The sequence below is a fragment of the Nyctereutes procyonoides genome, unplaced genomic scaffold (genome assembly GCF_905146905.1).
Source record: "Nyctereutes procyonoides isolate TBG_1078 unplaced genomic scaffold, NYPRO_anot_genome, whole genome shotgun sequence".
Lineage (NCBI taxonomy): Eukaryota > Metazoa > Chordata > Mammalia > Carnivora > Canidae > Nyctereutes > Nyctereutes procyonoides.
The window spans coordinates 194,902-214,873 of NW_026575120.1; the positions used below are offsets into that span (position 1 = coordinate 194,902).

The following is a 19,972-nucleotide window of genomic DNA, read 5'->3' on the forward strand; positions in this document are numbered from 1 at the left end:
TGCTGAGCCACCCTAATAGGCATCCCTATTTTCTTATGTCCTATCAGGAACAAAAGCATTAAAAAAAAAAAAAAAAAAAAAAAAAAAGTTTCAAGAGGTTATTTGAAGCAGACTTGGTTTCTTAATAAATAGTGAAGTACTAAATATCCAATTTAAATACTATCTCAGGCAAATCAGGGATGCAAACATTATTAGGCCTTTATAGAAGATTCCTGTTTATAACATATAGAGATGTATAAAGTGTATAACATGTTTACTCAAAATATTAAGTTTGTTGAGTTTCCATTAAGTGCCAGAAAATATGCCAATTTTTTTTCCCAATGTTTTTTAATCTGTCAAACACCTGTATGAACAGGTATATTATTATTCCCATTTTGCAGATGAAGAAACAAGAGGCTTAGTGAGGATAAGTTATTTGTTCATGGTCACAGAGCCTTGTGAGATACAATTTCAAGACTTTCTGACTCTAAGCCTGGGCTCTGAATTTAGAATTATTTGAATATAAACATCTTTTGTTGCAATCCCAGCTATTTCTAATCTTTTTTTTTCTTAAAGATTTTATTTATTTATTCACAAGAGACAGAGAGAGAGAGATAGAGACAGAGACACACAGGCAGAGGGAGAAGCAGGCTCCATGCAGGGAGCCCACCATGGGACTCCATCCTGGGTCTCCAGGATCACACCCTGGGCTGAAGGTGGCGCTAGACTGCTGAGCCACCGGAGGTGCCCTATTTCTAATCTTTTAGCTAGAAAATGGGAATGCATTAGCTCACAAAAATTACCTGTATTACAATGTCACATTTCTCTTGTACAGCTCAAAGAATATAGGTCACTCACACACACACACACACACACACACACACACACACACACACACACACTCACTCTTCTACCACCTCTTCAAGAATATTTATCATTTGGGACACCTGGGTAGCTCAGCAGTTGCGTGTCTGCCTTAGGCTCAGGGCATGATCCTAGGGTCCAGGGACCGAGTCCACATCGGGCTCCTAGCATGGAGCCTGCTTCTCCCTCTGCCTGTGTCTGTGTCTCGTGCTCTCTCATAAATAAATAAATAAATAAATAAATAAATAAATAAATAAATAAATAAATAAATAAATAAACAAACAAACAAATAAATAAAATCTTAAAAAAAGAGTATGTATATTATGTAAATTCGGGTTTTCCAGAATTTTCAACAACAAAAAAAAAGCCATAATTTATCCCCATTATTCAATTCTATTCTAAGTAAACAATGTTTGTAAAAAGGTTTTACTGGAGTTTTTCAGTTGGATTTAGATGTCCTTCGTTTTCACTCTCATTCTGAGAAACTAGAGAAGCAACAGGATAAGGAACAGATGATGTGAAGCTGTTGGATTCTCCATTGACAACTGGTGCTAAGCCTATAGGAGCAGAGGGCGCTGAAGTTGTACTTCTCTGATCCACACTTCTTTGTGGAGAAGCTGAAGAAGGCACAACTACAAAAAAATAAAAAATAAAAAATTAGACAAGACCAGGTAATGTAAGTAAACAAATATGGCATCAAAAAATATTCACGCAGCTTGCTTATATCTAAAACTAAAAAGTAAAAAGCATTAACATCTTAAATTCTGTAGCTTTAAATTTCAGAAACTTAAAGACATAATAGCCAGGCCACTTGTTCAACCAAAAACATTTAAAACAGAGAAAAAAAAAAAAAAAAAAGGAACGACAAGGTGGAAATTGACAAGAACTATTACATTCCATCTTAAAAAGTGACCAACAGGGGATCCCTGGGTGGCGCAGCGGTTTGGCGCCTGCCTTTGGCCCAGGGTGCGATCCTGGAGACCCGGGATCGAATCCCACATCAGGCTCCCGGTGCATGGAGCCTGCTTCTCCCTCTGCCTATGTCTCTGCCTCTCTCTCTCTCTCTCTGTGACTATCATAAATAAATTAAAAAAAAAAAAGTGACCAACATATTCCTCTGATAAACCTGATTCTAGGTTAAGTTATACAGGGCAAATGTGTATGATGTTCAGCACCCCATCTACAAATCTTTACAACCCTATCAGATTAGGTCCCTAAGAGTGTTCCAAATCCACAGCTCAGAGTAATTATATCTGGTCTCCAGGATGAAATTTTCCTTGCTCCAAAAGATAAAACAAACTGTTAAAGTGACTATAGTAAATTCATACCATAAAATACAACTCAACAATAAAACTTTCTAATTAGGTGATGGCTCATCTTCTATAGTCCTTGAACTCTGTTAATTACTTTTCTGTCCACATGGATCAAAGATATCTCATACCTTTAAGGCAATGAATGATGATTAAAAATCTTTGCACTTCTCCATCTCCATCACTTTAAAATTATGTCATTTATCTCTTTCTCAGAGGGACAACTATAATTATTTGTTGCTCATATTATCAACTGCTACAACTGGTTTCCAGCAGTCTCTTTGCTCTATTCCTGACTGTTGTACCTTTTGCTGCTTAAAAGACCTTTTTTTAGAGTCATCAGTAGGCAGAGTGCTACTTTTTTATGTATATAAAACTGACCACAGGGCCTTGAGTACAACTTTGAAGTATTAAGTTTTTCTTAGCTGCGTCCATCTGTATAAAATAAACACTGGGATTAGATTATAATCTAGAGGAGAGACTAGCAGAGGTCTGGGAAAAGAAAGGATCATGTTTTAGGCAGAATTATTAAGGTTTTTAGAGGGGATAGCAAAGAAACAGGAGAGGAGTAAAGAACAAGGAACAGGGACTCCAGAGAGGTATTTGGTATCCCCTGTCTTTTTTTCTTTTTTAAATATATTTTTTAAGGATTTTATTTATTCATGAGAGACCGAGAGAGAGAGAGAGAGAGAGAGAGAGAGGCAGAGACACAGGTGGAGGAGAAGCAGGCTTCCATGCAGGGAGCCCAATGTGGGACTCGATCCTGGGTCCCCAGGATCACACCTAAGACAGGCACTCAACCTCTGAGCCACCAGGCATCCCGTTATCCCTTGTCTTTTCTTTAATAAGACAGCTGGCATGTTGAAGAATAATGACCAGCTAAGGTTGACTACAGATCAGTTTCCCATACTAGAGTTCCTATTACTGTTTGGGTAAGAGGCAGGGACCCGGCTTGAGAAGGTGTGAAGACAGTAACTGAGGATCAGTAACTGGATTTGAATCAGACAGAGGCAAGTAAAATATCTGTGAGGCAGGAAAGGTAGTTCCTAAAGCCTAACTAGTAGGACTATGCTTTTCCTATCCTTCCTAAGATGATTATCTATATACTGCAAAGAAGTTGTAAACTTTTTAGTTATATAGTCTACAAGTTATAAACTATAGAAGTTACAAATTTTCTGCACTAAACTGTATGTACTATAAACGTTTTTCACGTCTCCTTTTTGTATAAATACTTTCTAAATCTGTTTCAGAGTTTTTAAATCCAAGTACAAATTTGGATTAATTTTTCCTTTAAGGGAAAATTTGAATATGGTAAAAAAATCCAGTAATATATGTTCAAATATCTAATAGTTTACCTTCTCTTTTTCTTTCCCCTAAATTAAAATCCTACCTAGTTTCTAAGGCCTAACTTTATTCTTTCCCTTTACTGAATTATAGAACAGATCTACCATCTATTTGGTTATTTATCATCATATATTGCCGTGTTACTTATTGCCATGTTACTTAAAAACTTTCCCCATGCAAGTCCTATCTCCCCTCAAACACTGTAATTTTCTTGAGGAACTAGTTCATTCATTCATGACATATTTACTAAATAACTACTGCATGCCAGTACATAGTCATGTGTCCTCTACCTAATATTGCAGAGCCAGATTTACTTACATGATGAATTGTTCAGATGTTGATCTCGAAGTGTATGAAGTTCTCCAAGTAGTTTGTCCATTTTTTGTTTCTTTTCCTGTAATACTCTCATTTTGCTAAACAGTTGTACTTTCTCATCAGGTAAGTGTTCTGAAACTGATGGATTCCTGCTCTGGGATACCTCCCTAGTTAATGAAAGACTTTCTGCTTGTCTTCTATTGTCTGGAACAGTTGGAGGCTTATTTAAAATAAAAAAAGAAGACGAAGACCATCAAAGTAATTAAAGGTTTCATTCTCCTTTTAAAACACATTAATACTCTCCATAAAAAGCAATAGATATTCGTCTAGGTTGTGCTGGTGGATAAGCATATGCCTTTCCAATTCCAAAGTTACACACTATTTCCTAATGTGCCACTATAACATATATATGGTTCTATGGACACACATAACTACATAGTGGTCTTGAATTCACTAGACTGAATTACTATCTGGATCTAAATTAAGTGCTAAAAATGTCATACATTCTGAAATTAAACTTAAGAACTTTCTCCAAAATTGTTAGTAAAATGTTTAAGGACAGATATTCAAATATAACCTAAGCTTTAGAGGTTAAGATGACCATACAAAATCACTGAGAGGGAAAAAGAACATATTATCTAGTAGCACACAAAAAGTAAGTTTCACTCATCACTCCATTCAAAGTAGATTTTCCTCTAATTTAGTGTTTCTCCAACTGTAGTCCCCACACTGCCAGCAGTGGAATCCCATGGTGGGGAAGCCCACCTCAAATATATGAATCATACATACTTTTGGGGGTGAGGGGATCCCACTGATCAGAAAACTACGTTTTTTTTGTTTGTTTTTTTAAAACAAAACAAAATGCCAGGTGATATTTATGCTTAGTGAAGTTTGGGAACCACTGGTTTAATTACTATGATTATTTTAAACTCAGCTATACTAAAAATAATTAAATTACCTGAGAATCACGAAGCTGATTATGAAAACGCTGAATTAAATCATTCAATTCTTCATTTAGTTCAGAGGTGATACTAACTCCAGATACGCTACCTGTAGTTTCTGTTACAACTGGAAAGAAAATTAACCATTCATTAAAGCAAAAAAATCAACAGATCTTTTCAATTTCTGTGAAGCTAAAAATAAATTCTGGAGGGATAAAAATGAATAAAAAGAAATCTTACCTAATAATTTAAAACTAGTTAACCCTCAGATTTACCTCCCAAGCAATCATTTTAATAGAAATTTCCATCTAATCTGAAAACAGAGACACAGAAAACTCTGGTATAGTGGTTTGTCTTTTTCTGTCCCATCCAATTAAGAATAGTGACTCAATGGAGCAGGGAGAGGACAGGCCTATCAGATTGGGTGAGGGGAGTGGCAAGGAGAGTGGTTAATATGAAAAAACACAGCTGATACTGACAGGTCTCAATCCTTACTTCTCCCAACAGAATGAAGACAGGGGCTGGCAAACTTTTCCTAAAGATTCAGATAGTACATGTGTTAGGCTTTGTGGAAATATAGTTTTTGTCCCAACTACCCAACTCTGCTATTGCAGGGAAAAAGCAACCACAAATATATAAACAAACAAGCATGGATATATGCCATAAAACTTTATTTTACACAGTGGGACAAATCCAGCTGGCCACAGCTTGCTGACCTTTGCAGAACAGATAATTTACTAAGTAGCTGCATATGATACAACTCTACTACAAGACCATAGTCTTTATCTTCCTATGGCAGTATTCCTGAGGCAGTATTCTGAACACAATTTTGATAATGGTTACTGCTCTACTACCCAACCAACCCTTGCTTATCCTTTCCAGTTCTAAAACAGACACTGGCTATAAATTGTTTTATTTTATTTTTTTAAGATTTTATTTATTCATGAGAGACAGAGAGAGAGAAAGAGAGAGAGGCAGAGACACAGAGGAGAAGCAGGCTCCATGCAGAAGCCTCATGTGGGACTCTATCCTGGGACTTCAGGATCATGCCTGGGGCCAAAGGCAGGCACCAAACCACTGAGCCACCCAGGGATCCCCCAATACCTTCTGTTTTAAAGAAACGTATTAGCCTTTTCAATAAGAAGTTAGAATTACAGGGCTAAACAGAATCCCAAGTATCTAGTGCAAACTCTACTTTGACTTTTTTTTTTTTTAATTTATTTATGATAGTCACAGAGAGAGAGAGAGAGGCAGAGACACAGGCAGAGGGAGAAGCAGGCTCCATGCACCGGGAGCCCGATATGGGATTCGATCCCGGGTCTCCAGGATCGCGCCCTGAGCCAAAGGCAGGCGCCAAACCGCTGCACCACCCAGGGATCCCTAAACTCTACTTTGAAAAGAAATAAATTCCAGTGTAGGTAACTAAAACATTGCTAATTCAGTAATTAAAGAACTCTCCCATGACTATTATTTTGCCTTGCTTACATACAAAAAGATTAAATATTATCATTCTAGTTTTTTTACCAGAAATCTTATAAATACAAGAGAAAATATTTCAAAATTACTAACCTAAAATTCTTTTTGAAATAATATAAAAAACAAATTTAATCTTTTTTTTTTTTTTAACAAATTTAATCTTAAACTCTTGTTCATTCTCCTGGTGCCTGCCTCATTAACTTCAAAGAAAAAGGAAAGGTTCATATATTCAGAAAAAGACAACCTCTAACCTAGAATTCAAGAAATCTGATCTAATATTTCATATTAGTACAGGCAAGTCACAAACTCTGTGTTAGAGCTCCTTCTCTACAAAATAAGACTAAGAGAAAACACTCTGATGACTAATCTACAATTTTGTGATAATCAAAATGAGATGATGTAAACCTAAGTATTTCAAATAACATCACCACCTCAGGCAAATCTCTGAAATCTAGATCTTGGAAAATATTTAAAATATTTAAAAGGTAAGTCATTAGCCATTAACTAGTATTAATCATTGTTTAAATATTTTATTCTAAATTATCTTTTTCCTAAATATAAATGTAAAAGCTAATGAGCTCTGGACTTTTCAATGGAAAAATGAGTTGAAAAAATATGTAATCACTTCTATATATTACACATACATGTTAAGATATACAATTATATAATTATTACAAAAGAGTAAGTTACTTGCAAGCCATAAAGTTCCATACGAAAATGCATAATTAAATTATATGTAACAGAGATCAGAGGGCTAAGCCACTGGACTAGGTGTGGACAGCAGCATAAATTGAGTAGTAACAAGATAACCTCAGTGAGGACCTAAAATATAAAATAGTTCACAGTAAATAAATTATTAGTACCCTAGGATAACAGACTGGAAAATATACCTTAGTTTTACTGAGTTTTAATAGGTGACAAGTTGTTTTCAACTTCATGAAAAATTAAACAGGTTTGAAGATGATGAAACAAACTATAAATTTAGATTCAATACTAAAGAATTCAATACAATTTCTACCTAAATGATACATGGCTATAAAGGAAGAAGGAAAAGTGAAAAAAAAAAAAAAAAACGTCTGAGTCTCAGAAAAGCTATATATAGAATATAAATACAGTTCAAAGGAACTAGTGTATACAACTGAGCACTTGACACAACAAAGCTACTATGGACATCAGAAGCTAAAGCAGCTCTACAAATGTACTCACTGTCTCCCTTGAGGTTTTGACCTTCCCGTGGTAGGCAAGAAAAGTATGGCAATCCCAAGTGAACACAGTACAGAAGGTGGGGAAAAAAACAATGAAGAGCCCTATCAATGCAAGGTACAAAAACAGAACTACAGCCTGCCCCTTTTACCTCTTAAGGGTACTCTCTGATGAAAAGGAGAGCGAGCTGGCTGGCTGCCCGGTACAGTATGATGGCCAGGTGTTGTCCCTGCAACCTTTTCTGCATAACCAGAGATAGAAAAGCACAGGACAGCGTAAGCCTCATATGTGGGTTTCTAAACTAGTCAACAATCAAGATCTGATTATATAATAACCAGCATCCACCTTGCAATACCATTATTGAGACTTGCTTATAACAACATGCTAGGCTGTAGCATACCAGAATCATCCATCACAGCAATAGCTTGCTCTGCTTTGTGCTGCAGAGCAAGAAGAGCAGCCTGTCTTCCCTGCAGAGCTCTCAGTTGCTCCTGCTGTTGTAACATCCTTTTTAATAAGTCATGCTGTTTCTTCAAATTTTCTATCTCTTCCATAGGCTCCTGCTGAGGATCTCTGGCCTGGAAAATAAGACCAACAATACTTATATCTGATCATTAAAATTAATACTCTTGTTTCAACTACCAATGGCATAGTATAGACATAAAAGATAAATTAGTATTAAATATGCAATCCCAGATACAGTTTTAGTAGACTTGAAGAAAAGGGTAAGAATAAAATGATGACATAGAGATAGCCTGCCATGTTAAGTAGATAATTTCACAGTAAAAGATAAGCAACAGCTTAGCATGAAGAGGAATTAACCAAGATAAAAAAGGAAGTCAGAAGGTCAAAAAGAGCGCACGCACGTGAGCACACACATGTGTATGCACTTATAAGGCTACTATTCACACACACACACAAATCCAGGCCTTACAGCAAAGGAAGAATAGATCATACCAGGTTAATATCCTAAAATATCCTTGAAGATCAGACTAAAAAAACATATTGCCCCATTTCTAGAAGCAATATTAAAAAACACAAAAACAAACCTACTATTTTCTAATCAAGGACAAAAATTGCAGAAACACATTTTTACTTGGCAACTTGATGTAAACAGCTTTCATTTACTTGTATCTCATTCCATAAGCATAAAATAAAGCAGAAAACTTCATATTTTGTATCCAAGATATGTTTTCTCTTAAAATATGCTCATTTAGCTGAGTCTGAGAACATAAGGAAGTAGAAAGACTATGATTGGAATATTTGATGTAGAAATCAGGGAAGCCCAGTCAGTGCTGCCTCAATCCTGTACTGACTAGACTTCATGAACATGGAAGATAAGTAACTATCTTGGTCAAATCAGTACTTATTGAAGATTTTCCCGTTGTCTTGAATTGCCAAAAAAATTAAAGCCCTTTTCAAGTTAACTTCTATGTACTCAGTCTCTCCCAACATTATGCAAGCAAAAAAAAAAAAAAAAAAAAATATATATATATATATATATATATATATATATATGCAAGCAGAGTTAGGTTGCTAACATTTACATTCATCATTCATTCCTGTCAAAATTTGTCTTAGTTCTGGTTTATTCCAATTTAAAATCCTCCCATTTCAAAAATACGTAGTTTAGACCTCAAGGTAACCTTAAAGCTATCTAATTTTAAAGCGTTTAACTAAATAACATTCTGGAGTTTTACCCTTTAAAAAGCAAATTTTTAAAAAGAACTTTAATCCTTGTTAGTCACATTTATTTGCAAAACTCTGATACTCAAATTGTAAAGATTTCTGAACTTTTTAAGTAAACACAATTATCTTCAAATTTTTCATTAATCCAAAAATGAATTCTCAAATTTTGAAATTAGTAGTTTATTACTGTTTAATAAGCTCTGCATCCATATAAGTAACATTTCAAACTAATACTCAGAAAATCTGAGCTGAGGGAGGCAAGAAGTGACTACAGTAAAATATAGAGAAGATGAGAAAATGTAAAAAAAAATACCTAAGGATTAGAACATGCCAAACAGATGGTACATGGAATAGGAATCCAAAAGAGAAGTGAAGAATATATTCACCCTTCAAACACATATTTTCACTTTCACTTAAACTTTTTGAGTCTCCTCCAACATGTACATTTTTAGTTTGCAGATAAAAAAATATCTTAGACATGAACTCCAAAGTTGCATACAGGTAACAGTCCAACTTCAAGAAACTCTTATCTTCCTTTCCTCTAGTCAAGAGGTTCCTCCAATCATTCTTCATGATCCAAATATACATTTGTAACTTTAAAGTACTTCAGAAAATATGTACTCCATTTTTTTTTTTCATGTGAAAAAGGTGAGGAACTATAAGTCCAGAGAAGATAAAGCTGTGATTTATCCAATTATCACAGTTAGGGCAAGTCAGGTTCCTAAGTTGTAGGTTAGTGTTTTCCACACCAGACAGCTTGCCCCAAAATTACAGGCTTTAGATGGTTTTAAATACAAACACCTAAGACACAATGTCTGAGGAAACAATCTGGTTTGGGAGACAAAATTAGGCCATGTGAAATAACTAGAAATGATGAAAATAATACCAGAAAAAAGAGAGCAGATAATATCAATAAAAGGTTTATAAAGTTTCTAAAAGCTGCAAGCAAATGTGCAGGAAAGAGAGAATGGAAAAATGATGAGGGCATGGGTACTTGCGGAAGGCTTCTTTTTTAAAATTATGCTAAGTGTTATGTCTATAAAATATTCCATAAAATGGATTCTGTCTTATAAGCAGCTGGAGAATATCAACCATTTCCTATCAAGCTGCAACTCACAAGGCTGCCCTTGAATCTCAACTTTTTTCATTCTTTCCTAACAGAAAATGGTATCTTAAAAGGATAAGTAGGGAATGAAGGTGAGGTGGGAACAACACAATTCTGCACAGCAGAGGAAAAATAGTCAGTTGGCGAGAATGAGTGGTTTCCTAATAAAAAAAATACTAAACAGAGTATTCAAAGAACTACCCTAGAATAGCTCTAAGAATTGAAAGATTAAAGAGAATCAAATTGAATAACCTCCAACAAAAGAGTTCAGTAAAGAGTAATATTCACTTATAAGGCTACTATTCAAGGAAACTGAAAAACAGAAAAATGGTTTTTAAAAATAAATATATCATCTTAGAAAAAAAGAAAAACTGGCAGATATGATACTATGCTGTAGTTACTTCAAAAGTTCTGTTTGTCACTGTTCAGAAGACTTAAAGAGAACAGTAAGTTCCAAAGAATATTTATTGTATAACACTTTCTCTTTTCCAATGCTACTAGTTTTAAAAATAATCAGCTACTTAATTTACTCTTCTGTTGTATTGGGCACCTTTTGCTTACTACTTCATAGTAAGATCATTTTAGCTGATTTCAAACAGTATCCTCAAATTCTTATAGGAGCCGGGGGGGGGAAAAAAACTGCAAAAATACTTAGAGGCTTTGTTGTTTCCGAACAGCCAGAAAAAAAGCATATGTACATAACAAAATAAAGACTAATCCTAGTTAATACAAGATACTAAAAAAAACATAAATTAGTATAATCTATACTTAATACAATAGTATTTTATTCTTGCCAAATGGGTATGAACACTTTTTTATAAATGCTTTCTCACTGAAACTTGTTTTAAGTGTACTACACAAAGAGCGGTCTTTAAACCTTTCCTGAGGGTCTTCATGCAAATCACGGAAAATTAAAAGAATATTTGGAGCAAAAATTGGAGGAAATAAACCAGCAGAAACAATTAACAAACAAGTCAACTCTTTTTTTTTTTTACAAGTCAACTCTTTTAAGTATTTTTCTAAAAAAGAAAGAGAAAGAATGGAAGAGGTTTTCATTTTCAACAACAAAAATATACACTACAAAAGGAAAAAAGGGGAAAAAAGCACTATAAAAATACTTCATTCTTAGAAAAACAGGGAAACTAATAGCTTACTCCATTTTTTTTTTTAATGAATGACTGCAAGAATTAAAACAAAACTTAAAAGTACCATGTTCATCCATGAATACAAATATCAAGAAACAAAAGGCAACTAATGGTTAAGGTTTAAGAATGTTCTGAGTTCTCAACAGCAAAAAAAGAAAATGAATTAAGTCCTTTGTTAACACAAATTAGATACGGCTGCCACACATAACCCATGGAGTATAAGAAAGCAGAGAAGAATAAAAACACTAAGGGAGAGCATTTTTACTAGGGCGAATTACAATATAATTAGCCATGTTAATAACATATATTTACATATATTTAAGAGTAATAGAAACAAAAGAAAAGCAAATAAGGAAGAGGAAATGTGAACAAAAGAGGGGCTCATTTTAGAGACTTCCCAAATTAATATTGTGAAATATACCTTTGAGGGAAATCCACGTTTTCGGTTATATTTCCTATCAGGCCTCAGTTCCCTGTCACTCTGAGGAGGTCTGTCACCTTTCCCTGTTGGACTTGTGGTAACGTCAATGTCTGAAACCTGTTCTTGTGAAGCTGAATTCCCTAGTTTGTCCTCAATGCACGGCCGAATTCTCAGACTAAAAGATTCCTCCTTTATTAAATAGTGTAGCATATTAATTTCTTAACACAAACTCCTGTTTAACATACAAGCCAGCCTTGTGAATAAATACAAAAATTTTACCAGTCCATCTCTTTAAAAATCAATCCACCCTCCCCCAAGTGGCAATAAACTTAGACTTTTAAATTTTTGTAGACTAGACTAATGCTTACTATAATCAAGTATCATATTACATCCTAGGCAATTTCCAAACTATACAACTGAAGCACATTTTAATATTTATTCCGCTGTTATTAATATCAACTTTCATTGTCATTTTATGCTTAAAAAAATTCTCATCATGGTGAACACTTTATATGCTAGTATATAAAACAAAATAATAAACTATACCATTTCCCACCCCTCCCCAACAGAATTCCTTTACCCACATTCCCCAACTCTTCCATTTCTGCTAGAATGAAATATGAGGAAAACAATTACTCTCAGCACCACTGTAAACAGACAAACAATTTCCCCACAACAGAATCTATTTTCAACAGTTGTTTGGATCAAGTCCTATGAATAGCTATCTCCTGATGAAAATATGTAGGAAAAAAAATTCAAATTTCCTCTTCAAATTAGGAAGGGCAGGGAAGAGAAAGGATGCAGGTAAGAAACTATGCAGGCCAATACTAAAAGGAAACAAACCCTCAAATTTCTCATGCTGAATGGTATTTTGGAACGTATCTCAGAAACAAAAGATAGACACACATGGTCATCATTTCATAAGAAAAGCTTTACTGGTAATAGGTTTTGAAGTTTACTAGTGCATGGTTATAGTTGCACCTGCTAAAATAAAAACGCTTAGAAAGCATGTTTTGAAGCACACTACCTTCTATGAACTAAGTTGATTTTACAAAGCTTTCCTCAAAGTTCTGTAAATCCCTGATTATTTTTCCAAAAGATAGTATTTTGATAAAGTTCATTTTACAGAGTTAGAAATTGTATTTTTCTTACAGTGAACAAATCATAATGTAAATGCTACCCTGTACAAACTTCATCTCCATATTTCAGGTCATCTGGTTTTGCTACAGTTCAAAGCTGGCCCAAGGTATGAAAAATCCTAGTGGCCTTCAAATGAGTCCTCAATAGCAAAAGAACTTGGACTCTTCCAAGAGACAATATACTTAGTAATGATACTTTGTACTTCTAGCTCTTATATCCATGATGAAGTTTAACTTTCCCAATGCTTCTTAAAATGAGTAAAGCTGTGCTTAATGAAACCAATAGATCTGCAAGCAGATCACAAATCATTAGATTTTCAAATCAACCATGAAAACATTTAATGTCACTAAGTAAAACTTTAATACTTCCACGTTTAAAAAGAATATATACAGCATTAACAATTTGAGGGTTTCTTCCCTGAAATATACTTTTCATTAAGGAATGCCTATAAAAGATATCCTCTTGAAAAATAGGGGAAAAGTTTAAATCTTCATTTCCAGCACTTTTAATTACCAAAAAGCCGCTTACCGTGGTATCTGAAGCCTCAGACTGCACATCTATGTTTAGCGATGTGCTCTCAGCTACAGAACCAGATCCCACAGCTGAATCTATAGTCCGAACATCCTCCTCCTCATTTTCTCTAGCCTGAAATATTTTAGTGGTATAAATCATACAACTATTAAAAAGGGCAAGAAAATGTTATAATGGATGGCACGATTTTTTGAAAACATATTAACTCCTCTGGGGTGGAATCAGAATGTCATCAGTATATGTATACACTAATAATACCAAAAATATAACTCAATATATCACTTAAAAGGTCCAAAACTTACAAGGATTTTTTGAAGAAATTTCATATATGACTTTTCTTGTTCTTTAAGGTGATCTATTAGATGAGTAAGGCGCTCAACATTAGCAGATCTTTCATTTTTCTCTACAAGATCTTCCCGCATGGAACTAGCTTTAGTAATATAATCACGAATCTGAATGAGCCTGCTTACAATCTGCATGAAAAACATTTGGGAGTAAAAAAAAAAAAAAAAGCATGAAAATAAAGAATATGTAAAACTGAAAATAATGCATTTCACAGCAACACTTCTACATATTTTTTTATTTCAAATATAGTAACCAAAGATGTGTCTAGGTTTTATCATTTGAATTCATACATGGAAAAGATCTGAATCATATTTAGAATTTAACCAAAAAATAACTGTGAATTTAAAATTTTCAATAAATAAATTTCACAACTGGTTTTAACTTATGTTACCTAAAAAATTTTATTTACAGAACTGCATGCCTTTAAACTGCTACGGGATGTAAATTTTTTCTAATGTTTACTTTTTCCTTATAAGTATAATAAATACTTTTTTGAAAGTACTTATAATGATTTAAGAAAATTCTTACAACAATCTATTACATTGTAACTCCTCTCTACTAAAAATTGGCAACACAGACATTGGCAGGTAAACAGAAGACTTTAATTTACAATATGCCATTTCTACAATCATTCTGGGTAAAAAGAAATTTATACTAGATTGAATAAATCTGAGAGATTAATGAGGAGAGTCTGGAAATACCTAACTAAAATTCCTATGTGCATAACTCAATAAAAATTTTTTAATATTTCTGCTTTGAAGTTCGTGAAAGGACAAAGAGTGAAAGAAAACATTTTTTACCTGGCTGCTCTCCATTGCAGGCTCTCCTCTTCCATCTTCTTCAGAGACTTGACAGTTTTGCAAAAGATCATTACTTAAAGCGGAAGCAAACAACTCTTTACATTGTGTTGACCCCGTCATTTCTCTCTTTGGAGGACTTACAGCAGCATCTTTGCTCTTGTTAGTATTAATCTGCATAGGCAAAAAGTTGAAGGGCTTTCGGTTCTCACTAAGCTGACGTTTGTTGTTAGCAGCTGTTGCTCTCCCTTGAGAATCGCTTCCAATGCTTCTCTACAAATGAAAAAGAAACCAAATCCCACAAACATTAATTTTTCAATAATTAAAAAAAATGCCAATGTTCTTAATTAGTTTCACCATCAGATATTGATTCAGGAAGTAAACATAAACAGCTCTGTCCGAAGATTCAAAAAAGATTCAAATCTACAAAAAAGTCTTTTACTAAAATATCAAAATTTGATCAACAACTCCTCTTATTCCTCATTTTGTCAGACATAATTCAACTGATGAATATGAGGAAAATCAATCTAAATGAAGTACCAGGACTACGAACTGTATTTATAACTTACATTGCTAATCATACTTGTTTACCAAATTCTGTATGGGCTATGGACCCAATGAGTAGATCTTAATTAATATAAACATTAGCATTAGAATCTCTCTAGATGAAGCACTGCCTGAAAAACTTCTCAGCTCAGTGCCTGGTATGTAGTAAATGTTCAGTAACTGGTAAATAGACAACTAAATGGCAGACGATGACCACCATCATCGTACCAGACTTGAACATAGCTTTATGCATATTTGGTAAACTGTTTCTCTCTCTAAAGTACAGATGTCGACAATAAAACATCTGTTAAGAGTTCATTATCATTTCCATTTACTTTTAAGTTTCAAATTTTATTCCAGTGATTATAAAACCAACCACAGTTTTATTTTAAATTTGAGGTAATCAAATAAATAAATAAATAAACAAACAAATAAATAAATAAATTTGAGGTAATCTAGAACATCCCACACTTAGCCAATGATAAATATTCTAAACTGGATCTTCCCTGTTGCTTAATAGCAATCTCACTTACTAACATGTAAAATTTAGTTTCATGATGAAATGATTTACATTAGTCATAGAATAGTAGTAATAAATAAAATCACAAAAGAGTTGTCCTTAGCAAGTTTAGAAACAAAGCCTTTGTTGTCCTCCAAAGCACATAATACCACCACCACCAATTAAAATTCTTTCCATATACGAAGAAATTAAGAATAAGAAAATAAAGAGCTCACTTTTTATTCTTAAGACAAATTATTAAACCCATTCTAAATATTTCCCATAGTTATAACTTTATTTTTAAAATACTTCACAAACCTGATCTAAATCACTGAAGTTTATCCGCTGTTTAAGTTTCTCTAGTTCAGCCTGCTCTGGGACAGACATCTGAGTCACATATCTACTATGTGGAAACGAATGTGGAGTCTTTGTTCTTCGCCTTCCCACTCCTGGTGATGACTCCGGAGAAATATCATTAGTTACCCTTTTATCACTTTCTACACCAAACTTTTTCTTATTCTTTTCTGATGATTTATTTGCTTTCTTCTGTTGGCCACCCCAATCCTTTAAAAAAGTAAAGGCACAGGTTAATAATCCAGCCTCTGTCAAACCAGGAAAGTAATTTTATATGCTTAAAAATTTTTAGTCAGTCTTAAAGATAAAAATGACAAAACATTTTTCACATAAACATATAGCCTCACAGACAATTATTTACTTCTACTACTGTGTTTTCTTTCCCCCCGTTACACCTAACCTAAACTTCACAGATGGTCCTTCAGAAAATAATTACTTTCTATCATAGATTTTTTTTTAATTTTTATTTATTTATGATAGTCACACAGAGAGAGAGAGAGAGAGAGAGGCAGAGACACAGGCAGAGGGAGAAGCAGGCTCCATGCACCGGGAGCCCGACGTGGGATTTGATCCCGGGTCTCCAGGATCGCGCCCTGGGCCAAAGGCAGGCGCCAAACCGCTGCGCCACCAGGGATCCCTCTATCATAGATTTTTAACAAACATAAATCCCAAAATCCAACCATAGACTCAGTCTGAATATTTTCAAAAGCATTTTCTAAAATGGCTACCTACTATTTATAAATTGGATAGTGAAAATAATTATAGATACCTTTACTGGCCTCCTTTAAAAACAGTGTATAAGAAGACAGATCTAGAGTCAACCTGGATCCTAAAGTAATTATTGTTATCTATCTGAAGAAATGTTCACTGTGTGACCCTTGGTCATTTACTTAACTTCCCATAGTCTCAGTTTTCCAATCTCTAAAATAGTGACACCTTTAAAACATGATTAAAAATGACATTTATAAAATATCTACTAGCATGGTGCCTAGCATATAGTAACCAATAAACAAAACTATTCTTACTTTTCATAGACAATAATGTACTATATAAGACCTGACATGAAATAACAAAAACGATTCATGTTTTACCAGGAAAACATTTTTTTTTAACTTAGTTATACCCACATAACCTAGATCATTCAACAAAAAGGTCTATAAATTCTTACCCATATTGAAAGAATTGTTTAGTTTTACTAGCGTACAACGCTTTGGGATATTCTCCTCATTTATAACACAACTATTTCTCTAGGAACTGTCCGCCCACCCCAATCCATGTTTGAGTGTTCTTTCCAACCTGTTGTTCAACTTACCCTACCCCTTCCTGGCCACAGATGATTGGAAAAGAGATGCATAATCTCTAATCCAAAGTGGGATAATCATACTTTAAAATTTCAAATTGGAACTAAAAGATAACTAGTCAGTATATAATTGTAGTGATAACTGAAAAACTTTAGAATGAAAGGTCAGCCATAGTACACCATATAAACCAGAGAAGAGAGAAAGCTGGTCTGCAAAAAGAAAGTTATGTTAAGCAAAAGCACTCAGAAGCAAAAAGTCAGGGCAGTGAAAGTGCAATTCTTGACAATTTTCTAGTTCCTTTTTCTAACCCCTTCCTAAAACCCAGCTTCATTTAATTAACTTGTTTTCCATAAAACATCTTTATACACTTAGAATAAATCTCCTTTTTGGCTTAAGCTAACTTGGGTTGATATCTGTTACCTGCAAACAAAAATGTCTTCAACTAATTTAACAAATAGCTCAGGGTTATTTAATGTCTTGGTCAACAAGAAAAAAATGTGTTTATAAAATGTCTAAGTGAATTTGATTTGGCTAAGTCAGGGGAAAGTTTCGTTTTAACATTAGTAATTAATGACACACCACCAATAAATTATCATACCATATTGTTGAGTCGGTCATCAACACCCTCATTGCTCCAGTTTGGTAAATCCTGATCATTTATGCCTTCTTCAAAAGGACCTCCTCCTGTGGCCATCCTAGTTTTACCAATTAATTTTCTGTAAAATAAGTGAAAACATCTTTAACATATAAAAACAAACTCTAATTTTTAAATCATCTCCTGAAACTTAGTGATATAAAAGAATCTCAAAAAAAGTTTATTTTATGCAATAAAAAGTGGTAGTATCAACCACATATAGACAAATCAATTTAGCTGCCATATACACATTATGGTTGACTGAAGTTAAGTTGTTGGAGTGATGGAAGGGGAAGGAAAACTTCAAAATACCTACTATGTGTATTGGCCTGCACGCTTTCCAGGCTATTTTATTTAATTAATTGAACAGTCTTAAAAGGCAGAGCAATGATCATGTAGAAAAAAGTTTTTAATGGCTAGAACCAAAACAGCTCTTAGGAAAAAAACTTAATATTCCCAAAGACCTGGGAATTTGGTGTCAAAGTTTCAAAGAGGGTAGAACTGCTCTGCATGGAGAAAGGTTTGGTTTTAACAGGAACATATGGTAAGCAAGATAAAGAGAAGGCAGGGAGAGAGAAAAGCAGGCCTAGGTGGGTGAATGGGCAAAAATACAGTGGCCTACAATATTTAAGAAAAATGTTGCCTACATTTGCCTACAATGTTTAAATTGTATTGCTTCTACCTCAGTTTTCCCTAAATCTTGAATGGTCTAACAAAGTCACAATTTCTCCCCACTATAACAAAACAAAACAAAACAAGAATTTTGTGAATATCAAGGAAGGTACTGAATTTCATACCTGGGCCAAAGAGATGAGAAACAGAAAGAGGAATGGTAGAAGCAGACGTTCAGAAGCAGAGATGATCAGCAGAAATGAGATTTCTACATAACCTCGTGGAGGACTGTGGCTTTGCACTGGATGTGGAACTGCGCAGGTTGGAGAAAGACTGAGTGAAAGAGATGGGCAGATAACTTTATCTAGAATCCAAGGGGCAGAGAAAGCCATTAGTATGGTTATAACAGGTTTCTGATTTTAAAAATAACACTAATACTCAAAGAGGTTAGATAATTTTGCCAAGGTCACTCAGCTAAAAATGTCAAAAGAAATTCATATCCAAGTTGCTTTGACTATAAGATCCTAACTTATCCCATTCACTAAAGAAAAAATTAAAAGCATTACCACCCATGACAAATTAGGAATTATCTATGTTCTAATGCTAGAATATCTACTAGAATAATAGATATACATAGAGTAATAGATTACAGAGTAATCAATAATAGATTACAGAGAGGTTAAATTTTTATCTCAAAAAAAATGGTGATAAAATTCAACACTTAATTTGGAAAACAAAAATTTTTTTTTTTGGAAAATTTTTTTAAAGTACAAATACACTGATGCTTCCTTACAGTTAGTTATATGTATTATTACACTATTTGTGGGTTTTTTTTAAACGAGCACATATTACTTTAATAATCTTCTAAGGAGGGATCCCTGGGTGGCGCAGCGGTTTGGCGCCTGCCTTTGGCCCAGGGCGTGATCCTGGAGACCCGGGATCGAAACCCACGTCGGGCTCCCGGTGCATGGAGCCTGCTTATCCCTCTGCCTGTGTCTCTGCCTCTCTCTCTCTCTGTGTGACTATCATAAATAAATAAATAAATAAATAAATAAATAAATAAATAAATAAATAAATAAATAAATAAATAAATAAATAAATAAAAATAATCTTCAAAGGACTTGAAAGAAGTATACTTTAAACCAATAGCCAATAATATTAAAATAAGACAGTAAGGACATCTCTATTAAGATAAAGACCAAAATAAGAATGGCACATATCAGTTATTTAGCATTGTTTTTAAAGTTCTACAAAATGGAAAAATATGAAACAGAAATATTAACACTGAGAAGACGAAAGGTGGTATTCCTAAAAAATATGCATTAAAAAACAGAGAATGTCAAAATATCACCAGCAAGCACACAGAAAATATACTGGAGAAAAATGATGCCACTTGTAATAGTGACAAAAAAAAAAAAAAG

General features: G+C 34.0%; 1 protein-coding gene across 19 annotated transcripts in view; it reads right to left on the bottom strand.

The window, feature by feature from the left end:
* PCM1 (pericentriolar material 1) overlaps positions 1–19,972 on the bottom strand; it is an 88,022-nt gene that overhangs the window by 58,559 nt on the left and 9,491 nt on the right. For 9 of the 19 annotated variants that reach the window (XM_055334982.1, XM_055334978.1, XM_055334977.1 and 6 more), the window contains 12 exons: positions 18,737–18,915; positions 17,904–18,021; positions 15,969–16,214; positions 14,609–14,878; positions 13,766–13,936; positions 13,461–13,577; positions 11,793–11,981; positions 7,833–8,010; positions 7,584–7,673; positions 4,771–4,880; positions 3,816–4,032; positions 1,274–1,475 (listed from right to left, as the gene is read on the bottom strand). In XM_055334982.1, the coding sequence (XP_055190957.1) occupies positions 1,274–1,475; positions 3,816–4,032; positions 4,771–4,880; positions 7,584–7,673; positions 7,833–8,010; positions 11,793–11,981; positions 13,461–13,577; positions 13,766–13,936; positions 14,609–14,878; positions 15,969–16,214; positions 17,904–17,999 (1,886 nt within the window). In that variant the 5' untranslated portion in view covers positions 18,000–18,021; positions 18,737–18,915. The remainder of the gene's footprint in view (positions 1–1,273; positions 1,476–3,815; positions 4,033–4,770; positions 4,881–7,583; positions 7,674–7,832; positions 8,011–11,792; positions 11,982–13,460; positions 13,578–13,765; positions 13,937–14,608; positions 14,879–15,968; positions 16,215–17,903; positions 18,022–18,736; positions 18,916–19,972) is intronic. The other 10 variants (XM_055334987.1, XM_055334986.1, XM_055334988.1 and 7 more) reach the window with 7 other exon arrangements.